At 39.1% G+C, this 21,826-nt stretch overlaps 1 protein-coding gene across 10 annotated transcripts in view; it reads left to right on the plus strand.

The window, feature by feature from the left end:
- Positions 1-21,826, plus strand: part of WNK1 (WNK lysine deficient protein kinase 1) — a 153,995-nt gene that overhangs the window by 110,027 nt on the left and 22,142 nt on the right. For 5 of the 10 annotated variants that reach the window (XM_088141232.1, XM_088141225.1, XM_088141226.1 and 2 more), the window contains 11 exons: positions 367-615; positions 1,235-1,335; positions 3,088-3,250; positions 3,930-4,046; positions 6,669-6,815; positions 9,441-9,498; positions 10,140-10,277; positions 11,330-12,753; positions 15,504-15,587; positions 17,963-18,049; positions 19,622-19,691. In XM_088141232.1, the coding sequence (XP_087997358.1) occupies positions 367-615; positions 1,235-1,335; positions 3,088-3,250; positions 3,930-4,046; positions 6,669-6,815; positions 9,441-9,498; positions 10,140-10,277; positions 11,330-12,753; positions 15,504-15,587; positions 17,963-18,049; positions 19,622-19,691 (2,638 nt within the window). The remainder of the gene's footprint in view (positions 1-366; positions 616-1,234; positions 1,336-3,087; positions 3,251-3,929; positions 4,047-6,668; positions 6,816-9,440; positions 9,499-10,139; positions 10,278-11,329; positions 12,754-15,503; positions 15,588-17,962; positions 18,050-19,621; positions 19,692-21,826) is intronic. The other 5 variants (XM_088141230.1, XM_088141231.1, XM_088141233.1 and 2 more) reach the window with 2 other exon arrangements.

Consider the following 21,826-nt stretch of genomic DNA (forward strand, 5'->3'; position numbering starts at 1 on the left):
ATTTTGTAAAACACATCTCTAGAATAAAAAAAAATGGGAGAGGGGGATTAGATGAAATGGGGATTTTTTGCTTTATCTTGACTAGCATTGTTCATTTTGAAGTTTAAGTGTTTGCAGCTCAAGCTCTTCTTTCAGAGAGTAGTAGTTGCTTGCTACAGAGATACAGGCTGCATGATGGCTTGGAAGATAAAGTTGACCCTAAGGCAATATGGTATAAAGCTGCTGAAATAAGGCTAAGTCTAAACTGGTGGTTGGGGAAAAGAAACTTAACAGCCTGGCTTGCAATTTCTCCTTTCCCATCTATTTCATACTGTTTCATACCAGTCACACTAAAATAAGCTAACACGGCTTCCTCATTTGTCACAGGGCTTCCCACCTCGGCTACCAGCACAGTATATTGGAGACTCAAATATTGCTTCCTCTTCTGTGGCTTCTGCTTGCCTTCCTTCTGCAGTATTGTCCCCTCCTTTGCCCACAGATGCATTGGCTCAGCCAGGCTATCTTGCTGCAATAGGGCAGCCTTACATGGAACAGAATGTTTTAGTTTCTTTGGGCAGTCTAGGAGGACAGGTTCAAGTGCCACAGTCTGCTTCCACACAGCAGACAGCATTAGAGGTAAATTGATGATCTGCATGTTGCTGGGGATGTACTTTAGAAACTGAATTTCAAAGCATTAGTTATAGATCCAGTCCCATTTTCAGATTCCAGCTGAGATAATATGTTAACTTTCAAATGAATTTCTCTTACAGCAGAATGTGATGCCAATGTGGAAACCTTGTTGCACCTGGCTGTGCTGTTGGGAAGTGAGTGGGCCTCCCAGATGCAAATTACTTGCTAGCACTTCTCTTCTGGCTAGTAATGCCCTTTAATTAAGATACAATATTCTCAGTAGTCACTGGAAAAATCTTTCCTCAAAACTCTTCTCTGCAGACCTGTTGTTACTGGAAGAGATTTGAATTATCCCTGCATTCTGCATTGGCTTTTCTGTTGCACATTCTGTTAGTAAGATTTCTGGTTGCATGGCAAGCTTTGTTGTCACATTAATCTAATGGTTGATTTCTTGAATTTGCACGAGAAACCCTCTGAAAGTTAACAGTTTGAACTCACTTAGATGCTTTAAAAGATCTAGAGAGAGTGCTTTTCAGCTTGTAGTTGCATAGATGGATGGACTATGATACCAGATTAAAAGAAACAGTTTAAGAAGGTAATTGAATGTTAAGCTTTCTCATTGCAGAGTACAACTCCTGGAATCACTCAGATTGCACCTGCAGAGCCTCAGCCCTCAATACAGCAGCAACCTTCACAATCAACTCCATTAGTTTCTTCAATAGACAGGTAAATAGTAAACTACTGCTTTGGAAAGATAGTTATGATAGCAGAGAATCTGATTCTCTTATTCTCAGATTTGAGAATGTTTTTAGTTAATTTTGCATGTAAGCTAAAACTGTGTTTTTCAAATTGGAATAAATTTTCTGAGATACTTAGAGCATGCAACCTGATATATTTAGCATAGTAACCTAATAATGCCTTTCTTGTTACTCTTTAAGAAGATGAAGCTTTCTTACAGTATGTAATATCATACAGTAGAAAATTGCATAGTATTCTGATTTATTGGACTATTGTAATATATTCATTTTGGTGCGTGCTGTTCCATGCTTTAAACAAAACACCCATCTTCTGAGATTTTGTCCCAATCCTGGAACAAAACATACTTACTTTGTTTTGAGCATAAAACAAAATTAGGCTGTTGCAGTCTGTTTTGTTCTGAGTGTCCTCATTAGTTTGTTGATTTCTAATTCATGATTGACTTGAGGGTTTGTTTGTTTTTTTCCCCTTTTTAAACATGCTTCCAACTTGACAGTGCAGGTATTAGTTCCATCCCTACTGCTATTGGCTGGGACTGATGGAGCGAGGAGGAAGGTTGGTTGGAGAGAATGGCAGTTGTAAAACCACATGTTTAGGCTCAGAGGAACCACTGCTAATAATAATGTTGAGGTTTCAGATTGTAAGTTATTCAAAATTGCTTCTTTATTATTGAGCTTTAGTATGTGGACACTGTTGTTGAGGCTTCATGCTAAATGCAAAGACTATGTTGCTTTTTTCCCCTTTTTTTTGAGCAAAGTTGGCAAGTGGCCAAATTCCTTCACTTGTGCTTTAGGGAGCCAGCACCCAAGCTAGCACCCAGAGAAGGATGTATTTTGCTGCTGTTAGGATCCATGGGTTGTACTATAGTAAATTATACTCTGATGTTCTTTGCTGGGCTATTATAGTTGTAGACTGCAAAAACAGAATTTAAGGTGTTGCTTTCATTGTTTGCTGTGGGAGTTTTAAAGAGTAATAATAACATAGAGTCACATATGTGAGATAAGCAGCTATATAAATTTAGTAAATAAATAACAATATTCATAATCTCTGCCAAATTCCTGTTGATTGGGTAGTTGGGTGACAGTCAGCATAACATATAGCTAAATTGTGATCCCAGCATAAAAAAGAGAGAGAACAAGGAGCTTGTTTCCAGTTCCCATTATTCCTTTTGGTTAAATATTCACAACATTTTATGTTTCAGTTGGTATGAAACACAAAACACTCAAGGGATTCTTTTTTTTTTTCTCCCAGAAAGTATGTTCTGGGATGTATATTCTGAATGGGTCTATTTTATCCTAAACTTGAAACAGTTTTTCAGTTTTCTGCATTTCTCAAATAATCATATTTATGACAATAAACATTGTTTGGTTATTTGTGTTACTGAGAGTGACATAGCTGTAAAAACTAAAATATTTTTAAAATACATAAATGTTACTGAGCTTTAAAAAAAACATTACAAATAACATTTCTTGGAAAGTGTTAGATATTAATATATAGTATTATTTGTGAACTATATATTGCCATTGTTTAAACAACTGTATATTTTAGAAGAAAATAACCCTATATGCTTGAATACTCTATATACTTGAATGTGAAAAGAAAAAACAACGCCCCTACTATAACTACCTTAAACAAAGAAAGAAAAGAAATGTAGACCTGTAAAACCAATTTCATTTAGAGATGGAAAATATTGCTAACATCAGTCTTTTTTTCTTTTTTTAGTGCACATTCAGATGTTGCCTCAGGCTTAAGTGATTGCAATGAAAGTGTTTCAGTATCTAGTGGTAGACATGAAGGGAGGACTACAAAGCGGCATTATCGTAAATCAGTACGTAGCCGTTCTCGACATGAGAAATCTACACGTCCCAAACTGAGAATTCTTAATGTGAGTTACCTGTTTTGTAATGTGGTAGTTAAATGTTAAAAAGGTTGTAATGCATATTTGTATTGGTTAAAATATAGCACTAAGTAGTTTGGGATTACTGTCAAAGAAGATAGAAATCAGAAGTCTATTTTTTCCAAGGGGTTAGGAGAGGGGGAGATTTACAGATATCCTGTTATTCTATTGTATCAGTTATTGTTAAGTTTTACAAATATATACAATTACAGTATGTTGTTGATGCTACTGCTATCATTGTAAAATAATTAGTGAGAGCTAATTATTTGCCACTGTGGGGGCAGATTTTCCCTAAGCTCTTGCCCAAAAAATGTGTATGTTTGTGGGTGTGATGAGAGAAAGAGAGAGATTAGTGTGGGAGGAGATAACTAGCACAAAATGTTATTTTGTGTTGGTTCTTAAGCCTAAATCTCCTGGAGGCGTCTTGTTTTGCAGAAGTGTGCATTTTCTTTCCCTCAACACACTTGACTGTAGACTGGTGGCTCTGCTTCGCTTCTCTTCTCTCATATAGATTACTTTCTGAACTGGGAAGGGAGAGTTGTGTCCCATGTAGACTACTACTGCATACCGCTGGTTAATAAACATTGCTCTAGATAACTGAGCTAAGGCATCTGTAGCTGATGTTCTATATTCATTTTGCATTTTGAAAATCATTCTGTTTTTCCAGGTTTCAAATAAAGGTGATCGGGTTGTGGAATGTCAGCTAGAAACACACAACAGAAAAATGGTTACTTTCAAATTTGACTTGGATGGTGACAATCCAGAGGAAATCGCTTCTATAATGGTAAAAGAGCTCAGATGAGCACTCAGTTCACTGTTAGTGGCATTAGTTTTAGTAACCTGCTCTACCAGATTTCTCTCTCCAAAATTTTAATTTTGGTACATTTCCCCCTACAATCTGTTCTGATGAGTCTGTTGCAGTTTCTAACTTAAATACAGAACATTCAGCTATTTTTATGTTAAAATGGTTAAATCAAAATTTTGAAGGCAGGGATTATTGCCTTTTATTTCTGAGCTATCATTTCTTTGAGCAAACAGTTGATAAACAGTTCTGTAATCAGGTTACTATCAGAAGAGACCTGTAATTAAATAGTGAATGTATTGCATATTCATTTATTAGGAAGTTAGGTAGCTTTACATTTGGTGACAAGGTTTTTTTTTCCTTGTAACTAATGTATGTTTGAGAAAAGGTGTAACAAAGAAAACCCCAGAAATTCTGTAATAGATGTTTAACATACAGGTGAAACTCGAAAAATTAGAATATCATGCAAATGTTCATTTATGTCAGTAAGGCAACTCAAAAGGTGAAACCAATATATGAGATAGACGCATTACATGCAAAGCAAGATATGTCAAGCCTTACTTTGGTATAATTGTGATGATTATGGCGTACAGCTTATGAAAACCCCAAATTCACAATCTCAGAAAATTAGAATATTACATGACATCAATAACACAAGGATTGGAAATAGAACAATATCGGACCTCTGCAAAGTATAAGCATGCATATGTACTCAGTACTTGGTTTGGGCCCCTTTTGCAGCCATGACTGCCGCAATGTGGCGTGGCATGGATGCTATCAGCCTGTGGCACTGCTGAGGTGTTATGGAAGACCAGGATGCTTCAATAGCGGCCTTGAGCTCCGCTGCATTGTTCGGTCTCATGTCCCTCATCTTTCTCTTGGCAATGCCCCATAGATTCTCTATGGGGTTCAGGTCAGGCGAGTTTGCTGGCCAATCAAGCACAGTAATCCCATGGTCATTGAACCAGGTTTTGGTACTTTTGGCAGTGTGGGCAGGTGCCAAGTCCTGCTGGAAGATGAAGTCAGCATCCCCATAAAGCTCGTCTGCGGAAGGAAGCATGAAGTGCTCCAAAATCTCCTGGTAGACGGCTGCGTTGACCCTGGACTTAATGAAGCACAGTGGACCAACACCAGCAGATGACATGGCTCCCCAAATCAACACAGACTGTGGAAACTGCACACTGGACATGCATCGTGCATTGTGTGCCTCTCCATTCTTCCTCCAGACTCTGGGTCCTTGGTTCCCAAATGAGATCAAAAGTTGCTCTCATCAGAAAAGAGGACTTTGAACCACTGGGCAACAGACCAGTTCTTTTTTTCTGTAGCCCAGGTAAGACGCTTCTGACGTTGTTTGTTGTTCAGGAGCAGCTTGACGAGGAATACGACATTTGAAGCCCATGTCCAGGATCCGTCTGTGTGTGGTGGCTCTTGATGCACTAACTCCAGCCTCAGTCCACTCCTTGTGAAAGTCCCCAACACTTTTGAATGGCCTTTTCCTGACAATCCTCTCCAGGCTGCGGTCATCCCTGCTGCTTGTGCATCTTTTTCTACCACACTTTTCCCTTCCACATAACCTTCTATTGATGTGCTTTGATACAGCACTTTGGGAACATCCAACTTCTTTTGCAATTACCTTTCGGGGCTTTCCCTCCTTATGGAGGGTGTCAGTGATGGTTTTCTGCACAACTGTCAGGTCAGCAGTCTTTCCCATGATTGTGATTCCTACTGAACCAGCCTGAGAGACCATTTAAAGGCTCAGGAACCCTTTGCAGGTGTTATGGATTCATTAGCTGATTAGAGTGGGACACTTTGAGCCTAGAATATTGAACCTTTTCACACTATTCTAATTTTCTGAGATTGTGAATTTGGGGTTTTCATAAGCTGTACGCCATAATCATCACAATTATACCAAAGTAAGGCTTGACATATCTCGCTTTGCATGTAATGCATCTATCTCATATATTGGTTTCACCTTTAGAGTTGCCTTACTGACATAAATGAACATTTGCACGATATTCTAATTTTTCGAGTTTCACCTGTATGTTCAGACTGCTTTTCCTTCCCTTCCTTCTTAACCCCTAAAGCAGGGTTCCTCAACCTCAGCCACTTTAAGATGGGTAAGCCTGGCTGGGGAATTCTGGGAGTTGAAGTCCACCCATCTTAAAGTGGCTGAGGTTGAGGAACCCTGCTCTAAAGGACAAGAAATCACTGTAGTCAGCTATGAAGAGTGACAAATAAGGATCTCTGTGCCAAATCTAGACATATCTGGTCTAGGACTGCCACTGGGCTGCAAAGATCTATGTGACCACTAATGGGCAGCAAAGAGATACAGAAAACTCTGTGTCTTTGTTGCCATCTTAGATAGTCATTTTCTGGATGTTTACTGCCCAGATCCGGTGGTCCTGCTACATACCCAATTCAGCTAGTAATTGTAGATTTGAAAATCGCTTGCCCTTTTTTTTGCTAGAAGACAGATGAATATGTGTTTCCTAGAATTCTGTTTAGTGCATCTTTTACAGGTTTTCAGGGAAAATATTGCTATTTGCTCCAGATGATCATCATGTAACAATTCTGTAGTTACTGTAATTCCAATTTTATATACAGGTGCAAAATGAATTCATATTAGCAACAGAGAGAGATTCATTTGTTGAGCAGGTTCGAGATATTATAGAAAAGGCAGATGAAATGCTCAATGAAGATCCCAGTATGGAGGCAGAAGGTGATCAAAGTATGGATAGTATACAGAGCCAGGTATGGAACTGATTTTGATGTCCTAGTGTATGTCTTAAATTGCTTCTTTTCTATTTATTCTTCTACTTTGGTTTTTGCTAAGCAATCTTGGCAAAAGATATTTACAATCGGAAATTGAACCTTCAATACTTGGAGTATCGTCCATTTTGTATTGCTTTACTATAGGTTTTCATTTTTTTCCCTCTCTTTCTACCTTAAGGGCTCCTTTGCTTAGTTTTAGCAGGCAGGAGTATAGGAAAAAGTATGTTGGGTGGCAATAGCCTCTAGATTAGAGATTCCAGCTTGCAGAGAATAGCAGGAGCATGTTTGAAGTACAGCTGGATTTTCATTGTGCCTTAGCATGCCAACTAAAATGTGCCAAAATATAACTGGTCCTGTCCTTACCATTAACAAGTTATGCTTTGTGTGATGCTGGTCCTGCTAAGGCTGATAACTTCATCTGCACTTTATTTATATTAACTAGGGACGTACAAAATTCAACAGAACATTCCATTCCTCTTCCAGATTGTGCTGAAACTCCTCCAGACTATGCCATTCCAAGATGCAGTTTGGTGGTTCATGGAAATAATTCCTTAGAATTGGAAACAGTTCAAGGTGTCTCAGGTGTAGCATTCTAGACAAAGCAGGCTTGTTTCAGGGCTGGATCACCCACAGAATATCTCAAACCATTTCTGCTTTGGAGAATTTATTTCCAGAAACTGCCAAACCTCCCCCTGGAATAGTACAGTCCGGAGAGGGAATAGAGCATTTCTGAGTTCTCTGGAATGTTCCATTCCCAAATAAGTGAGTTTTGCATATGCCTGCTAAAAAGCATATGAAAGCCCCAGTTGACTAAAGCCATGATGGGTAGGAGAAATCAATTTGTAGGGAATTGTATCATCTGGTGAAAACCACATTTTACTATATTCCTTTTATTTTTCTTACCTTGTGCTTTTACTTTCTTTGGCATATTATTTTTTAGTCCTTTTTTTTTTTTTTTGCATTTTGCATAAAGCTGGTTACTGCAAAAGGGAATATAGCATGATCATTTGAAGCATTTTTATCTTGCTCCTTGTTCAGAAGGATTCTCAGAGATGCTTACATGCAATTGATAAAAATGGCATTGTCATTGCCTTCCTGTTTATAACTTACAGCAGGGTTTCTCAGCTTCAGCAACTTTTAAGGTGTGTGGACTTCAACTCTCAGAATTCTCCAGTTAGCAGGCTGGCTGGGGAATTCTGGGAGTTGCAGTCCACACATCTTAAAATTGCTGAGGTTGAGAAACACTAACTTAAAATACACAACACAAAAAGAGGAAAAAGTATGAGGAAGAAAGAAGGACAACAAATTTACTCCGGCATAAATTCTTAAAGTGCCCTGCTGTAAGAAGTTAAGGGTAAAGAGAAATGTGATGGAACCTTACTGGTCTTTCAGCAAAGCTTATAGAATTGTCCCTCCATGCATCTCATTTTCTATTGCTCCAACCTACTGAATGGCCATTTCTTTTTACTTACTGTCTGTGTTGCGAACAGAAAATGCAAATTAAGTGCTTAGGGAAGATGCCAGTGAGGAATCTAAAGCTGTTTTGAAAATATGTAAGATGCTTCCCTTATGTCAAACTTTTAATGGTTAGATGATTTTAGTATTTATTTTAATCAGTAATTTTCATCTGCATTTTTAACTTTCTATATTCTGTTTCTGTTTTTAAGCAAAAGGCAAAGTATAGATCAAATAAAATATTATACCCCTCTTCCCCCTTTCCTTTGAATCTGTTGATTAAACTTCACATTGTACATTACAAATTTCTTATTTAATGTCACTGCTATTTCTGGAGTGCATTCTTATCTCGAATAATAACATTTTTAAAAAAATAATGTCAAGACTACCTTCTTTGTGGCTCATCCAGACAGATAATTATTGCTTTGTTTGAATGGAGTTTTTTGGGGTGGGGTGTGTGCTCCTATTTTAATTACCAAATGTTTCCTTCAATTGTTATTTTATTCTACTTCCCCTTTTTTCTTTAATAATCTAACAATGTTTAGTATCAATGTGCTGGTTTGAACATATTATGTTCATGTTACTTTTGTCATGAATATACAAGGTTTTAATTTCTTCAGCTTACTATTTCTTATTCCTTTTCTGTGCTTTGAATCATGTGGCTTAGCCCAAAGGGGTACAGTGTATTGGGTATATATGTATGTAAAATATTCCAGATGCATCCTAAAGATATAGTTTCCACACAGCAGTTAAAGACAAGATAAGGAAATATCAAATAAATCAATAAAAAAATTAAATATTTAGAATTGAACCTATGCATATTTCAGTGAACAAATTTTATATGCTGGAGTAAAGTATGTTATGAGTAGCTAGGATATGGAGAGTCAGTTTGGTGTAGTGGATAAGGAGTTGGACTGTGAGTTCTACTCCTCGCTTAGGTATGAAGGGCAGCTGGGTGTCTTTGGGCCAGTGAGCCTAACCCACCTCACAGGCTGTTGTTGTGGGGAAAATAAGAGGTGGGAACATTATATATACCATCTTGAGTTATACAGAGAAGGGTAGGATATAAATCAAATAAATAAATCAATAAATTTTAGCCTAATTCATTAGTTCTTATGGCTATAATACTGAGATTTTCCTTTGTTATAGAAATTGGATGGAGACTTCAAACAACCAGATCCTGTATCTTCCATGCCACAAAAAATAGGCAAGTACTGTTAAATTCTGCTATGATTTGGCATTGGTGATTTTGATCTCAGATACTATAAGATTGCAACCACCTGCTTCAATACAGGTAGTCCTCGCTTACTGACCACTCTTTCAGTGACTGTTCAAAGTTGCGACAAGTGGTACTTACGAACGGTTCTTGAAGTTCCGGCCGTCACACCACCCCTGCAGTCACATAATTGTGATTTGTGACCTTCCCTGCTGGCTTCCCACAAGCAAAGTCAATGGGGAAGCTGGCCAGGAAGGACATAAGTCGCTCTGGTAAGTCCCCCTGGCCTCCCTGTATTCTTGCACGGCCTGCATCGGACCTCCCCCACTCTCCCCACAGCACCTCCATCCTTTCTGCACCACTTACCTGGGACTCCTGCCGCTTCCTGCTTAATGACCCACGTGTCTTGGGGTTACAGTAGCAACCAGGACTGATGGGATTGTCATCACTAAGTGATACAATCATGTGACATCATGTTTTATGACTGCATCACTTAGCAATGACAGTCCTGGTCCCAATTGTTGTCGTAACCTGAGGACTACCTCTAGTAGAATGCATGAACTTTGCACTGAATTAGAAATTGGACTGCAAGTAATTGCACAGCTATAATCATTAACTTCTTGTTATTTTAGGTGTACCTCCTAATTCACTTACTCAGGTTGTCCATTCTGCTGGAAGAAGATTTATTGTCAGTCCTGTACCAGAAAGTAGATTACGAGAACAGAAATTTTTCACTTCCATTCCATCAGAATATGAGCTTTTTGATACAGGTAAGTTAAACAGCATTCCATACAAAATGTTAGTGTATATTGCTTTCAGAGATAGGCCTGGTTTAATTGGACTTGTTTTAATAAAAAGTGTATTATTCGTGGTGTAAATTACCCTGACCTGAACAACCACCTTCTCCAGATATACTTACCTAGACTTTGAGAGCATCTTCAAAGGTTCTCATTGTATGTCTGTTTTCATATAATATGACAACCTCTTTTTATCTTTTTATCTTTTTTATCTTAACAATTGTGAACAATTGTGTTTATGTGTTATCATATGAAATCTTAAAATTAAAAACAACTAAAATGAGATCATGGGAGAGGTTGTCAGTGTTGATTATCTCATGAGATTTCAGCTACTTTTCAAGTTTAAAAAAATGGGGAGGCCAGTAATACTATTTAGTGGTTCTGTGAATGCTGCATGCTCCTGCTTTAAGCTACATTTGCTTTCTGTGTCTGTTTTTATGTAAATTTATACTTTTGTTCTGTATTGAATTTAGAATTCGACTAATTTATGTTGCAAGTTACTGTACTCTTTTGTTAGGAAGACAGTACAGGTGGTCCAAGGTTAACTGCCACTCATTCAGTGACTGTTGGAACTTATGACCCGTCCTCGAAGTTCCAGCTGTCACAGCATCCCCACAGTCAAGTGATCACGATCTGGGCACTCAGCAACCGGCCCAGATTTCCAACCGTTGCAGTGTCCTGAAGTCATGTGATCATGATTTGCAACCTTCCCTTTCAGCTTCCCACAAGCAGAGTCAGTGGGGAAACTGGCAGGAAATCAGAAGTTGTGGTCATGTGAAGCCCTAACGACCCGTAGCGATTTGCTTAACAACAGTAACTGGGGACTGCCAGAACTGCCGTCGCTAAGCAGCACAGTCACGTGACATCACATTTTATGACTGCATTGCTTAGCAACAAAAATTCCGGTCCCAATTGCCATTGTTAAGGACTACAGACTGTGTAAACATTTAGCAAGCATTTAGCATTACATTCAATATCGTTCAGTAAGTTTTCCTGAATAAGTTGACTGGATCTTTTTCTTTCAGTTGCTGCTTCCACATCTCATGGTCCTGGGATGAATCTCTCACATTCTGCATCATCACTCAGCCTGCAGCAAGCTTTCTCAGATCTCAAGCATGTGCAACTTACTGAAGGACCTAGCACAGCTCCCCCAGTTTTTAACCAAGCTGTGCCTCCTTTTCCTACTGTAGCTTCAGGTGTAAATGGGCTGCCATCTATATCTGTAACTGCTTCTTCTGTGTCACTTCCTCCTTCCATTAGTATTTCTTTATCAACAACTCAGTCCACAGAAAAGGTGACCACAGGGCTTCCAGTGAGTGAAGAATTGTCAGCCTCAAGCTCTCCACCACCAGTGTTGCAGCTTGGGTCACAATTAAATAGTGGAGTAGCTTCAAGTATCAGTGCACCTTCATTTTCATCAACAACTGTAGTCCAGGTGGCTTCTGCTACTGGAGAAATTGTTTCTAGTATTAGCACACCTGCTTCTCTAACATTACCACAAGCTGGAACAACAGGGCCTAGTGTTACAGTATCAGGTGTTATGGCACCATCAGTGCCATCCCAGCAGGTTGGTAGTGCTGTTTCAACAACTTCTCAAACAGTTCCTGTATCTTTGGCACAGAGTGTTGTTTCACAGTCTTCTCAGCTGAACACCAGCACCTCTGTTCCCAGCCTAGCAAAAATGGCAGTGGTTAGTGTGCTGCAGCCAAGATCAGAAAGCGAACAGACATCAGAAAATCCACAGCTATGCCATACAGGTGAAATACCGGTGCATGTTTCTGTACCTATATTCTCTACAGGAACATCATGTGTGTCTAGCAGCAGCTCCCAGCAATCTGTGGTGCAGCCATTACCCATCCCATCTGTAGTCACCTCATCTAGCTTAGCCACATCATTGGGTGCAATCTCTACCCCAGTATTACCCCAGGCCCCTTTGCCTGGTGTCTTACCACTGGCACAGCCAGTAGCTAATATACCAGCTGTCCAGCAGACTTTAATACATAGTCAGCCTCAACCAGCTCCATTACCCAATCAACCTCATATTCATTGTCTAGAAGGGGATATTGACACCCAGCCCAAAGCACCTGGCATAGATGACATTAAAACCCTGGAAGAAAAACTGCGATCCCTCTTCAGTGAACATAGTGGAATTGGAGCAGCTCATCCATCTGTGTCCCTGGAATCATCTTTAATAATGGAGTCCACAGTCATTTCTGGCTTACCAAGTACTACTGTTGCACCCACAAAGCCTGTGGCGTCCGTTGCAAGTAGCAGTGTACCACCAGCAAGTTTGATGCTTGGTCCAACAGGTCTTCCTATCATGACACCAGTTGCCACACCTGGGCAAGCAGGCACCCCAATTAGTTCTGTCCCAGCGACATGCTGTCCTGCCACAGCAACAACTAAACCAGGGACCCCTTCTTCAAAACCACCTCTTAACCGGGCATCGGTAAGAAATCCACTATTTTTATCAATGCATTTTTAATCATGTTAAATGAAAAGCTTCCTAAAAAGGCTATGGTTGATGTTTATTTATGCTTTCCTTGGTCAGCCTTTGTATGTTTCTTAGTGTTAGTTCATCTATTCCAGTTCTGTTTGCGTACTTTATAAATATTAGTGCTTTCTATATTTCTGTTTAGAAAAAAGAAAAGTAAAATGGGGAATAATATAAATATAAAAAGTTATCAGTGAAGTGGAAGGAGGTGGATAGGGAAAATTTTTACCTACTTATAATAAAATCCTGGCTCACCCACTGAAATAGAATGATATGGGATTTGATCAGATACAAAATATTTTGCAATATCACACATAATTAATTACAGAATTTACCACAAAATACTGTGATAGCTGCCAACTTGGATAGCTTTAAACTTGAACAAATTTATGGAAGATAAGGCTACTTGGTGACTAATTATCATAATGGCTGTGTATTACTTTACATATCTGCCTCTTCAACTATACATGTGATGCACAGATATCACACAGAATAACAGCAGTTCACTGCAGGTGGTCCTTGTTTCACAACCACATGCTTAGTGACCATTCGAACTTACAATGATGCTGAATGAGTGGTAGTTAGAACCGGTCCTCGTACTTATGACCATTCAGCATCCCGTGGTCACATGATCATGATTTGTGACCTTCTCTGCCCAGCTTCTGACAAGCAAAGTCAGTGGGGAGCTGGCAGGAAGTCACAAGTTGTGATCACATGATGTCCTTGTTTAATGACCCATACTGTTCTCGCTTAATGATGGAAACTGGGATTACCAGAACTGCTGTTGCTAAGTGGTGAGATCACATGGTTTTTTTACTTATGACCACGTCGTTTAACAACGGAATTTCTGGTCTCAATTGGCATTGTTAAGCAAGGACTACCTGTACGCTGTGGCTGTAGTTCTTTGGTCATATGTACATTCATGTGACCCTTTCCTATTCCCTGCTAAATGTGCGTGCTAATGGCACAGTGGTGGCCTGAAACTGAGTAGTTACCAGGACATTGAACACAATAGAATGGAGTAATTTTTGAAGGGTAGCTTTCTGCCAATAAAAGTTCAGCTAGAGAATGTTTCAGAGTATTAGTTTGTGTAGGCATAAACCCATTACATGTGAATGCCCAGATCACCACTTCATGGTCTACAGTTACAGATAAGTAATGTCCTATATTCTATTAAATATTAAGTGGGAGAGATTATGAGCCCTTTTCTCTGCTAAATTAAAGAGAACATTGATGCTGTTGAACGCATGGGGCACCAACAGGTTACATAAGCAAAACTCCAGTATAGGGACTGATTTTATTTTTAAGTTTTCTGGGAGAAAAAAAAAATGAAGATCAAATAAACTTATTCTGGGCAGATAGGGCCAAGCTTTATGAACCACTAATCCAGTAATTACAGATGTAGTTGGTAATAAGCAGATGAATATACTGTGGATTTTGCAATATGTAGTCATCTTTTTTTAAAAGGTTACTAACATGATAAACTTTGTGTTTTCTTATGTATAGTTAAACATTTCCCCAAACTATCATATGTGAAGGTATATTCCAACAATTTCTAATATTTCATGTTTTCCAAAAAATAGTTTTTTAATGAGGTATAATTCCAGACTGAATTTTATACAGCTACGTATTTTTGATGGGGGAGTGGAGAAGGAGATGTTCAGAAATCTGCATTCCATTCTTTAAATTCACTGCTATTACAGTGGAAATATCCAGAATGTGCTACCTAACTTTGCTGTTAGGCTGATATGCCTCATTTTGGTGTATCTGTTTTAACAAATGTTAATAACATAGCTTTTCCTCCTTGAATTTGCATGCTCCAATATCTTTTAATAGAACAATCAGTTTTACTGTTTCCTTCAGCATATTTGTTAACCTTTTCATCTGTTTGCATGGTAGCTAGGCCAATTCATGAATAATTAAAATAACAGTAACCTGCAACTATAACCTGACTCTAGCTAGTCTTGCTGTGACTATATTTGTTTTTAAGTTATGCATATGACAAGCTACTTGTACAAAGAGAGATTGTCTGTCTAAACAATATGTGTTCAAACCCTGTGTAAAATACCGATGGGGTTTAAATAATAACTATTCCCTCAGTGCTTCTTATGAAAATAATAGTGGTGTGCATTAACCATTTTGGTTTGGACTTCATTTGGTCACATTGAAAAATTGTCCAAATTAACTTGGATTAGAGTCTGTCCAATTCAGGTCTTTAATGAGATTTTTGCCTTCCATTGACAAGTTTGGGAAAACCACAAATGGATCTAGCTTTCTTATTTTTTAACAGTGGGATAAACAATTCGAAGCAGAATAAATATGTTTGAAGAGATGGAAATTGCCCAGTTTCAGACAAATAGGTACAGAGATTTTTTTAAAAGAGAAGTGCCAGTAACTGGTATTTGGACAGAACTAAATTACATTTTTATGAGATAGATTCTGCCCAATATGTTTCAGCATATCATCTTCCCCAGAAAAGGAATGCATGTTCCACTTACGATCAAAGCACGGTGTCTGAAAATAGTTTCTTTGTTGAGATTTTGCCTTTTTCGTATTGCAGATATAAAACATTTTAACAGTTAATCATAACTGATGTTAATGATGATCTTTAACTGTTGAAGGCTCTACAAGGAAATACTTTTGTTCCATATGAGGTTTAATTTTTTGCTTGTGTAACTAAACTTGAATTTCATGTCTATCCATAGGCACTACCAGTAGGTTCTGAACCTCCAGCTGGTGCTCTACCCAGTGAGCAGCTCCCACCCTTTCCGGGACCTACACTAACTCAGGTGCTATATGGCTATCTGCTTCTCCTGTTTTTTCCTTTCAGAGAGCATGTTTCAATTAAACTCTATCGCATGATGGTTCTTCCTACACTCTCTTTTTACTGAGCAGCTTTTTCTTGCATAATCTCAGTTAATAATAGAAAGGTTTCTTATTTAAAGGCCATTCTTATCTTTCAATCCCTCCCCCTCCCAATACAAAAAGGCTGCTTAACTTTGTTGTTAATTGATTTAAAGATGTTGAGTGTTCTTGAGATCAGTGCATAGTGCCTTTTAAATTTGTTCTGATGTTTGACATGTAATTAGTTTGTTAGACATGTCTTTCTTTTTAAAAAAAAAAAAAAAAAAGTACATCCAGTGAATAAGGTTCTTGTGCTTCGTGTTCAGTTGGTAATGAGGACAGTTTCAGGGAATGGAGATGAAACTACAGTATCCTGTTCGTGATAAATCATCAGCCAGAAATTTGGGGGGCACTTATAAGCAATGTTTTTATATGGAATAGCATTTTCAAAGTCTGCTCATCAGAGTATAGTGATAGGAGCTTTTTGAGTTCTGTGCTGTTGAATATAGGAATTGGAGAGTTCATGGACGTGTCTATACAGTTATCCTGGCAGCAATACAGAAGTGGTTTATCATTGCTGCATTCTTCTTTTTGATTCCCCAGTGTAGTCTACAGCCCTTGTGTTCCCTAGAGATCTCCCATCCATGTACTAACCAACCCTAACCCTGCTTAGCTTCTGAGGCCCAAACAGGATTGGGCAGGCACTTCTATCTGCTGAAAACTAATGTAGATACTGTATCTACATTAGATACTGCTGGAGAGTACTATGCGGGTATATCATTTTAGAGTCAGTGTGACTAAAATGTTGGATTAGGACTAGAGCAGGTTAAAGTTCACCCTCAGTAATAGAGACCAACTTGGTGACTTTGGGTCAGCCACTCTCTCAGTGCAGCCTACCTCATGGGGTTGCTGTTGTGGTGACAGAATTAAGGACAATCCCCATGGAAGTGGCATCAGCTGTTGGAAGAAAGGCAGAATCAATGAATAAATAAATTAATAAGTGTGTGTGTGTGTGTGTGTGTGTGTATCACACGCGGACACAGAGAGAAAAAAATAAATCTAAAAAGCAGTGTTATAAATGATTACAATTATATTGCAAGAAGGTAGTTTTTCTTTTTGAAATCAGGGCATGTATTCTCTTGAGTTGAAAACATTTGGTCATTTGTGTGGGTAAGAAGTGAAATATTTGTTAACCTAGTTTTAATGCTTCAGCTGCTTCATGCTAAACCAAATATAGGTAATGGTCAAACCAAATCTTAAACCTATGCTGGCTTGCTGAGAATCAGTATTACTATGCTATAGTCCTAGGTGGGACTCTCCAAACAATTAAACTGCCAAACTCTAAATTATACAGTTATATTTTATACCTTTACTTAGTATCTGTTTTTAATACTTGCAATACTATTCCTTCATAACACAATGCTAGAAGGGTCCCACAAAGTATAGTTCCCACTGGAAACCTATATATAAACCTGGTCTTGCAAGCATAATAGAAAATAACTAATACAAAGCATTCCATGTGATGGTAAATTCTTGTTTCCATTGCTACCTGCGTTTTGAAATACACTCTGTGCACAGTGAGGATAGGGTTCTGAATAATTAGAATTAGATTCTTAACAGACCTTTGAAGACTTGAGCCCAAAGAATCAAGTAACCCATTATGGTGTTTTCAATTGCGTGAAGGAAATGGATGGCATTGGTTTACAGGAATTAATCCACTCCTTTCTCAATTATTGTGCTTTATATCAAGAGTTGATATGTAAACTCAGGTTACCAATTTACATTAACTAATTGATGTGCTAAAGCATGGATCAAATAGATTTGATTGTAACTTACTTGTGCATTTGTCATTGTGCAGATAGTTTGTATTTAACCCACATTTATTATACAAAAACATGTGTTTTGAGAAATTTCTAAATGGTAGTATGAAAAATACAGAGGAGTGGGCAGGCATATTTATATCAGCTCAGAAAAGAAGAGTATCCATGGGGTTTGGTATCTTAACAGCTACAAGAGTGGCTCAGTAGAAGTATTAATGTATCTACCTATATTCTGTTTTAATGCTGCAGTATACTTTCAGGTGTTTCAAGTAAGGTTGCTGTAGGCAAGCTGATGCTAATAAGTGATGAATGTATATAGAATTAGAGACTTCATACATGTCCATCCTTATATGCCAAATGCCTTTGAATGTATTTGAACGTAAAGATATAGTTGCGTGGATATAAAGATATGACTGTTCAGATGTTTGTTGCATGTTAAAGATTTCATGTACATTGGGATGCTTTAAGGGGCAAAACCTAATTGTTCTTCCTTCTTCCAGTCCCAACAACCTCTGGAAGACCTGGATGCCAAGTTGAGAAGAACCCTGAGTCCCGAGATGGTTCCAACAACCACAGCTCCTGTCTGTGTAGGTTTTGGCTGAAAACTTGAAAATACTCACCTGCTTGTGAGCTGATGCAAATTCTCCAGAAAATTTAAGAGGGCTAGACAGACTTGCTGGTTCTATTTTGCCTGCCTCATATTCTAGAACAGCCCATGGGCCAAAATGGGATGCCTCTTGCATCCCATTTGTAGCCCCTGTTGACCTTCCCAGTATTTTTAGACCTTTTTTCCCCAGTGTTGTGTTGTTGTTTTTTCTTCCAGTGTTGGGGATGAAAAATTTAAGGGGTAAAATGTGTGCTTTAAGTCTTAAGTGTGCTTTATAAGTCTTTAATGAGGCATCCTCGGTACTTTACAAATTCTGACCCTCCCCCACCAAAGTAAGTTGTTTTTTCCCATTGGATATTTATCTATTTACTTTAGTTGTATACCACCCATTCCCAAAGGGGAATGGTGGGAATAATAGGAACCATAAAGGTCTGCAAGGCTTAAGGCAACTATTTTCCATTTAACCATCCCCCCAAACAAAAAAGGTTAGAAAATTGTATTCCCCACCCCCACCCCCACCCCACCCCACACGATGAGCACCAGGCAGGACAGAAACAGTGGAGGATCTTTAGCATGTTTGTTTCTGGTGATTGAACCAACATGAGGCATGTTTTTGCAGCTGATGAACTCATTTGGAATGTTGAGTACAAACATTCTCTTTGATGAAAGGTCTGTCTTAGAATTGGTGTCATATTGGGTATGATAGGATAACCCTTTGTGAGATGCAGACTAGCAAAATTTCTCCCCACCATCTTCTTAGCATCCCGAACTGCACTGGCGTACACAACATTTTCTTTTTTCTGGATAAGAAATATAGTTTCTGCCAAAGCACTGGCCACCATTTTTGTTTTCTAAGGAAGCTCATGTAAAACCCAAGACATTCTTGGAAATAAAATGTTGCAAACTGCTTGAGTTTTGCTTTGTAGTATGGCAGCTTTTCAGTTGTTATGCATCTGTAATTTTAAAAATTAAAGTCAGATGGCCATGGAGCCTAGTCAACATCAAGAGAGGTGCCCTCAGGCATCACCTTAACCATCTCATGTCATAACTGTAGCCTAAAATGATAAAGTCCAAGACCTGCTTAGAGTTCTCTCCTTGCGAGAAGTACAAGGGGTGTGGGCCATTTTTGCAATAGCACCAACATTCTGGAACATTCGGCATTGAAATTAGGCGAACTTACTTACTTAGTATACCGCCCATCTCCTGCCAACGGGTGACTCTGGGCGGCTCACAGTTAAAACAGAAACCCCATCAACAATTAAAAATCTCCCATAAATAGTTAAAATAAATAATCCATTAAAATCAAATCTAAACAACAAACCCTGTACCTAGAAAGTAAAAACATTCAAGATGATGGTGGGGGGGGGCAAGATCAAGTCACCCCACAAGCCTAGTGGTCTTAACCTGCTACAGTGGATATTCATAAGTGCTTTGCTTTGGTATTTGCATCTTAAGAGAAATGATGGGACCTTTGAATGATCACATACTGATGATTGTCCTGATCTAAAAAAGAATAAAAGAGAAGAATTAATTTTTTGCTGTATTTTCATAGCCTGTGCCACCTGTGGCAACTTCAGCAGTTACTGGAATGGTGTCTACATCAACACAACCTACAGATCCTGGTAAGAATCTCCGGTTGTAACAATTTCTGGAAACCAGAAAGCATGCTTCTGTCATTGCTGAGAGTTTTATTTAGGATTGCTTTGTAATAGGATTAGAGCTCTTTGTAATGGGATTATACTTTCAAAAATATTTGCTTTTAGAACTTAATTACATCATAAATGAACAAAAAAATTATCCAGCTATTTAAAATGCTTGAGTGATACAGATAGAAAATTTTGCTTGTATATGTAGCTAAAATGGCTTATATTGGTGCATTATTTTTCAATTTAATGTGATTTTGTGGTTAACAGGTTTTTTGCACATTGTTTTAATTGCATATTTGTAGAGCTGTGCGATGCTTTGGACTCAGTGCTAAAAAAAAGGCTTTGAAGCTCATGGGATCATAAATGCAGTACCTGTCAGAAACTTACTAAAGCAGCTTGAAATCTTGAAAACAGATATGGCTGTTTTAGTAAGTGACTCCTAGATGCTGCTTTCATGTTCCACATGTTTCAAAACAACTTTTTGGAATTGAATCCAAAGAATTTTTTGTCCTAATAATTCCATAATGAGCTAAAACAGGGATTCGCAGACTTTGAGGCTCTGTGGCACCCTAAAATAATAAATCAATTTGTGCGAAAACCCTCCCCCCTCAGTAAAACAGATGTGGCTTTAACTTTGGTTGGATAAACTGGTACGTCTGATAGTTTTACTCATGGGGATGGGGTCCACAAAAAATTATTTGTTATTTGATCTGGAGCATCCCGGATAGGCTCTCTCCTGTTTCTCTTTCTGGAGATAGATTTTGGTGCTTACCTGTGCCCAGAAGCCCCCTTGGGTTAATCTAGGCCAGTAGGACGGTAGCTCCACTCTCATGCAGGCAAGTTTGCCAATGACAGCCAGGCTTAGCACCTAACCCATGATGGGGCCATGAAGTGTATCCTAAGCACAAGGCAGTTCTGCCCACTGTGTCTCCAGGCCTGGATGGTAAGAGTGACAAGTATTTTGGAAGCTGCCACAGGCATCCCTAGACCCTTTCAGCTGACCCACGGCAGGGATAGGCAGCTGGCATCAAATCCCAGGGCTGTCCATCTCATAGGGTATTGCAGGGGAAAGTAATTAGCTTGGGTCCGAAACCAAGACCAGCACTTTGGGATAATGTGGGGAGTAGGTTGGGGGAGAGAGAGAAGTAACATCAGAATTGGAAGAGGCCAGTAACAGCTAAGGGAAAGTCCTAGCAGGAGAGGCCCGTGGAGATTGCAGCAGCAGCTTTGCCTTGGTTTTGCAGCAGGACGTGGCTGATAGAGAGCACACCAGCACCACATTCTTGTTCCTGCTGCCTCAGAAAGAACAATATCCAGCTCCCCTTTGAATTAGGAAGAACAATCCCCTACTATCCAAGTTCACCAGGGTTTGCCATGAAATTCTGCCTCCACCCTGTGCCCCTTTCTGAAACAGCCATTCTCTCATACTTGCGCCTGATGCCTGGGGAATGCAGGGATGACTCCACCCTCACCTGCCCTGCTATCCCTCCTTCTCCAGCTGGGGTGAGCAGAGGGAAGCCAATGGGAAGGAGTGTAAAGACAGCAGACAGCTATCAGAGCAAGAGAGGCTGGACAAGAGGATGTGGGAGTGGTGGTTACTGTGGCTGTGGGCTGGTGGCAAAGAAGAAAATGCATCTTATATATGAAAGGGGCAGCCCTTGCATTGCAATGCTGCATCTGCCATCTTGCTTGTTTTGACACACCCACAGAGAGCATTGTTGGGTAAACCTAGCTTGCAGATGCATAGCTGGATCCCTGCTGGACTGGACTCCCTCTCTGCCTGGATAGGCTGACCACTGACCTGTCCAGGCAGAACAAGTGTGAACTCCCTCAAATTTCTTCATCACCCTCCATTCTAAACTTTTGAGGTTCATGCAGTACTGAAAATAAAATCTTGTTATATTTCATAATGGAACGTAGGAACATAACAAGCTGTGGAGTCAGAACCTTGGCCTATCAAGTTCAATACTGTCACCACTGACTGGCTTAATTTGATATAATTAATTTAATATTTTGAATTGATTTTTTTTTCCCTCAGAGAATTTATTTTCCAGCGTTAAGGGATAGAGAACTTGCGTCACATTCTCATCTTCTCTTACCACTTGCTGTTT

This window comes from Python bivittatus, unplaced genomic scaffold (assembly GCF_059951505.1).
Source record: "Python bivittatus isolate LINGU-HERP-01145 unplaced genomic scaffold, Pbiv_v1 ctg000330_np1212, whole genome shotgun sequence".
Classification (NCBI taxonomy): domain Eukaryota; kingdom Metazoa; phylum Chordata; class Lepidosauria; order Squamata; family Pythonidae; genus Python; species Python bivittatus.